The 6,096-nt window shown below is 35.8% G+C and overlaps 1 protein-coding gene across 1 annotated transcript; it reads left to right on the forward strand.

The window, feature by feature from the left end:
* The first annotated feature begins 2,377 nt into the window (after nucleotides 1–2,377).
* Nucleotides 2,378–5,286, forward strand: LOC101900603 (pachytene checkpoint protein 2 homolog). The gene is made up of 4 exons (XM_059128534.1): nucleotides 2,378–2,547; nucleotides 2,608–2,782; nucleotides 3,949–4,243; nucleotides 4,533–5,286. The coding sequence occupies exons 1-4, from the start codon at nucleotides 2,486–2,488 to the stop codon at nucleotides 5,261–5,263; spliced, it is 1,263 nt and encodes a 420-aa protein (XP_058984517.1). The 5' UTR covers nucleotides 2,378–2,485; the 3' UTR covers nucleotides 5,264–5,286.
* The last annotated feature ends 810 nt before the right edge of the window (nucleotides 5,287–6,096 follow it).

Raw genomic sequence — 6,096 nt, forward strand, 5'->3', positions numbered from 1 at the left:
AAAGACATACAGGATGAGATGAAAAAACTGCAACTAACTTCAGACTGCTGTCATTTCTAAGCCACTCGTCTGACAGCTGATAAAATTATTCCCGTGACAGCTCATTATATTGTTTACAAGCGTACAAAAGCATTTTGGTGAGAATTTTCCAGAAAAAAAATTATTTGTGATGGAATTCAGAGTTTGATTTTTTTATATTTGGCTGTAAAACCACAAGTGGCTATCGTTAGAGCACTCCAGCATTTAAATAAATAAGCATTTAAATAAATGAATAAATCTTTTGTGTCTCGTACCATCGCTCGTTACCGTCATACTGGTAGCGTGGCTCGACGTCAAGGAAGTGAACGGAAGAAAACAGCAACATCAGCAGAATGGGTTGAAAAGAAAAGAAGGGACTTGATCGAAACCCGCGTCGCAGTGGGCCAAAAAATGGCTCGTGAGCTAAACATATCGCAATCTTCCATTCGGCAAATATTGAAAAATGAAATTGAAATTCCAAAAAGGCCGAGAACCTACACTGCAACAGAAAGAAAATAGACTTAAAAGAGCTTAAGAGTTTCTTCGCTTGGCCGAAAGTGGTTAACTGCCGGATTTAGTTTTCTCCGATGAGAAAAAAAATTGTAAACAAACAAAATTATCGCGTTTACTTGCCAAAGAGGTCAGCTGAAAATGGCCACCAGAACTCAAGCGCCTGCCATGATGATGGTGTGGGCCGCTATAACAGCCGATGGTCGCTCTCCGCTCGTATTAATCGACCGTGGCATCAGAATATATGCCGAATATTATTGCGAAAATATTCTGGGGGGTGTATTAAAGCCTTGGGCACGCAAACATTTTGGCCGCAGATCTTGGACATTCCAACAGGACTCAGCAGCATCGCACTCAACACACGCCACCCAAGAATGCCCAGTAAACAATTTTTGCCGAATTCGGTCCGATTTCTGTCAGAATCTCTGAAAAAATGTCCGATTCTGATTCCGAATTCCTTCTGATTTCGGTACGAAAGTTGTATGGACGTGGTCACCGAATTCGGAAAGATTTTCTGAAAAAAATCTGAAAAAATATTAGATTTTCTGGACGAATTCGGTGAAAATTCTTGAAAAAATAGGAGAAAAAATTAGATTTTTGGAAAAGATTCGGAGGACAACCACCACCATCCGTTTACATGTGGGAGAGAATATGCCAGAGCAATAGACATTCTACTCTCTCCGTTTGTACATTTTTCGAGTTTTTTTTTCGCTTAAAAACACAGGAAAATGTGCAGAAATTCTAAAAAAAACGTTTAGAAAATCGGACCAATTTCTATCAGAAATTTCTGAAAAAACGTCAGAAATTTCGGAAAAAAATCTAAAATCAGAGCAGTCGGAAAAAAATTTTTACTGGGTGGTTACAAAATGAGGTTCCTCGCGTCATTTCCAGCGCTCAATGGCCACTAAAATCTCGGGATACCAATTCGTTGGACTATTGTGCCGGGAGTATTTTGGAAAGAAAGTTTAGCACTAAAAATACCAAAGTGTCGATCACCTCAAGCAATAGCCTCCCCGAAAATGGGCTAAAATACCGAAAAGCAACATTTGGGAAGCGTGTGACGGTTTCATTGGCCGTTTGAAGGCCATAATTCGTGCCAAAGGTGACCAATTCGAACAAATCCAAACTTATTCTAAAATTTGATGCTATTTCCGACATTTTTTGGCTTCTTTCAATAAAATTAAAAAAAAAATGTAACATTTATGTCGTATCTCACCCTGTATATAAATTTTTAATTCAACAAATGCAATTGAAAAATATACTTTTCAATCTATTTTTTATTTTAAATAATTCCGCAAAGAATTGCACAATTTGAACTTCTTGAAAAAGTCTGTTTTGTAAACATCTAACAGCAGGTGTAATTGGCAACCTTTTTTTATAATTCCGTATAGAATTGCACATTTTGAACATCGTAAAAGGTTTGTTTACAAAATTCTAAACAGACTTCTTTCTTATTTATTGAAATACATGTGAAAAAAAAACATTATTTATATTATCATAGAAGTCCTAAATAAATGAGTCTATGTCGCCGCTATGAGTCCATATAATATCTATTTGGTCTCATATGTAAACTAGCACTCATTGAAACGAACACATACCCGAAAAATGTATATGATTTGAAAGAAACATGTAATTTAGGGGTTATAATGCTACCCTATCTTTATGGTTGTAGCATGGCACCATCTATTAACATATATATAACACAAACCTTAACTTGTATACGTTATTGGATTTTGTCTTTGCTAACATCACAAACAATGAAGAAGTTGCCAATGTCTCATTATTTAGACATTTGGCAACTCGAACACATGGCGCGTATATTCAAACAACCAACAACGATATTTGACATTTGGTGTGGCGATGTAAACAAATCAGCAACTCATTTGGCAACATACAACAAACGTAGGAGATCATTTGGAGTTTGCTACCAAGAAAGTAGAACTTGCAAAAATATAAAATGAAACTAATTACCTCCAAGAGAGCTGTACACGTGGAGGTCTGTGTGAAGCTATTACCGGGGTAAATACACGTACATTTTGAATTTGCAGTATAAAATTTTGCAAATTTCTCGTTTTCTAGCAAAAGATTGGAAGAATTGCAATCTTTAATTGAAGGGCCACTAAGAAATTTACTGGCCCGCAAACAGCTGCCTTTCAATGAAGTAATTAAACTGAGCGAAGAAGATTTCGAAGAGGAGACGCTGAAATGCATTCAAAGTGTTTTGTTGGAATGTGAAAGTAAAAAAGATGGAGAGGTGAGTAAGACAATTAGACGTTTGGAGGGGAGATCAGGTTTAAAATATAGCTAAAAGCATTTTGTAGGGCAACTTTTCAGACTTCAGTTTTTGCCAATTTTTCGGAAAATGATCATAATTTGTCACCATGTATAACAGGCGGAGTGCTGCAAAGGAAAGGTGAATGCGTATTCAAACGAAGAACAGAAGACATAGTGTACTTTATAACATCAAATTTGTGTAGCCATAGCAAAATAGTTCGGCCTAATCCCATTATTGTTTCTGTTTATGAGAATAAGGTAAATCTGTTGGTGGAGAAAAATGGAAATGTTTATCAGAAGGTAAAGAAGTAGTATTCTATGCGTTTCGGAAAATACCACCAATCCTCATAAGTTCACTTGCGGTTTGTCAAAGTATGTTCTCCCCAGCAGTTATTTAAAATGCTCTTCACTTGGGTAAAAAAGTTGTCATCAATTTTATTAAGGGTATATTAAATTTGTCGTTCCGTTTGTAACTCTTCGAAATAATCATGTTAGACCTTACAAAGTATATATAATCTGGAGCAGAGTAAAATTCTAAGTCGATTTTAAGATGTGCGTCAGTCTGTCTCTTGTAATTACGCTATATTTTGAACGAATTGAGGTAGAAGGTTAAAATTTTGAACATATGTGTGTTTTGCCAGTAGACAGTTCGTAAATGGGCCATGTCGTTCCACGTTTTTGTATAGGCCTCGTATAACGATTCTTCGGTATTTTAATGTTTTTGGCGACATTATTCACCGGAATTGTTTCAAATTTCGTATTTGAAGTTCGAAATCGGTACTAAAGCTTATGCCAGAAAATTACTTATGCAGGTATATGTCTTTGTCACGTATATTTTTTCAAGTTCCTTTCAAATAGTGGAGGATATTGACAGTTCGGCCCGGCCAAATTTATCTGTTTTTTTTTTTTTAACGACTCCTGGAGAGACTTAGCTTACATATACATATTTGCCAAATGTCTATTTCATTGCAACGTATTAATAATTAAATTAAATGAAATATTAGTAAAAATTAATTTTAAAAACCCCACGATCACATAAGAAAACCTTGAAAAATAGATTATTCTACCTTCTGTTATTGTGCCATGAAGTGCTCGCGATTTCATAGAATCCAAACGTTTTATAAACATTTCTCCTTGCATTTCTAGCTTTCCTCTGCAGAAGATGCGGAGTACTTCATATTTCACTATTATTGGCCGCAGCTTAGACCTATGGAATTGGAAATGTTTGAAACGGAATCGGAAACAGAGGCTATACCTTCGTCCAGCCATTGGTTGCTGCCCTCAAAATCGTTTGTGGGATTATGGGAACATTTGATTTACGATGAAGGATCTAAGGAGAAGCTATTGAAATTTGCTCTGTCGGCCTTAATGTTTTCACAGCATAATGTTAATCCCAATGTGGTGTCCTGTAATCGTTTGATTTTACTGCATGGTCCACCAGGTAAGCAACTATGACCTTTATCATTATTCAGGGCAATCATGAATATTTTTTTGCAATTTTTCCGTTCCGAAAATAATTTTAAAGAGTAAACATCTTTCAGAATGATTATCTTCCAAATAGATATATTCTATTATAAACTTGATATACTTTATGAAAATTTAAGTTTACACCTTTCTCTCTAGATTTGGAAACAATAAATATGTATTCAATATAGGAAAGCAAAATTTTTATTCATGACTACCCAAATTAAAATTCAAAATAATTTGTTAAACACGATTTTTCATTCTAGGTACCGGCAAAACAAGTCTGTGTAAGGCTTTGGCACAAAAATTATCAATACGATGTCGTCCAATATTCCGTTATACCCATCTCATTGAAATCAATTCCCATTCGCTGTTTTCCAAATGGTTTTCGGAGAGTGGTAAATTGGTGATGCGTCTCTTTTCGAAGATCAAAGAAATCATACAGGACACCCACAGCTTGGTATGTGTTCTCATCGATGAGGTAGAGTCACTGGCCTATGCCCGTGACTGTATGTCCGGTCAGGAGCCGAGAGATGCCATGCGTGTTGTTAATGCCTTACTCACCCAATTGGATAGCATTAAGGAACATCCAAATGTTTTGATTTTGGCTACATCCAATTTGGCCGACACCATTGATTTGGCATTTCTAGATCGAGCTGACATTAAACAATATATTGGGTTACCCAATGAATTGGCTATACGAAAGATATATGATTCTATGATATCAGAACTGATGAGGGTGGGTATTATAGAGAGCAATGAATCGGTGCAGAGTGATGATAGACATGAGGGTCTACTCAAGGAGTTGTCCACACGTAGTAAGGGTCTGAGTGGTCGAACTTTAAGAAAGTTACCATTCTTGGCCCATGCAGCCCACACATATAATGTCGATTTCGATTGTAAGTCAAAAATAAATTTACCCGATTTTTTGGATTCAATGCTTGAGGCATTGGAGAAGCATAAACTGGATCAGGGTTTGATGAAATTGAATAAATGATTTTGAGAGAAGGAAATGGAGAAGATATTGTTGTTTTGTTAAAGGAGCGGCAGAGGTAAGAGGTAAGTGGTCAATTTATATATCAAGATTTATTCTTAAATTTTGTTTATGTTAGTCCCATACAGATTGAAGTAATGACGGTTTTAAAAGTCAAATAATTTCAGTATTATTATTTGGCCAAAGACTAAAAATAATTAGGTGCGTATTCGGATCATTTGTACAAGGTATATCTGCTAAAAGCTGTATTCTTCAGTTTTCTTCAGTTCCTAATTAAAATCATATCCAGAACCGGAACCAGTTAACAACAAAAATTCATTATTCAAACTTCCTCGGCTAAGAAGTTCAACATTCTCACAATTGAAGACTCTTCAAAATTCAATTACATGGCAAAACAGTTTCATAACTCAGGTGTACACTTAACTATTGCCCCACCCTCAGACATCCCAACATTCTCACAAGAAACACAGCAGCCAAGAAAACAGGAAAACTGTCAATAAAACCAATTTGAAATTGTTATTTGTCGCCTTTACCAACTGGTCACGTGCTAATGAATTAAATTAAAGGAATTTCTATTTTTCCCCAGACACATTTATGTTCCACACATATACATTTATATAAGTATAATGTATAAGTATAAATTTGGCTGGGCAATGATTTTGGCATTGGCTTTGTTCCCACACAGCTGTTATACTTATCCACAAATACCAAATATAAAAAGTATGACCGCCCTATTGATTTGCGGCACACTCCACTCCACTATTGAACTCCTACAATCGCAAAACAATTTTTTTCCAAATCACTGATACAGGATATGTTGTTCCCTAGATGCACAC

Source organism: Musca domestica, unplaced genomic scaffold (genome assembly GCF_030504385.1).
Source record: "Musca domestica strain aabys unplaced genomic scaffold, Musca_domestica.polishedcontigs.V.1.1 55, whole genome shotgun sequence".
Lineage (NCBI taxonomy): Eukaryota > Metazoa > Arthropoda > Insecta > Diptera > Muscidae > Musca > Musca domestica.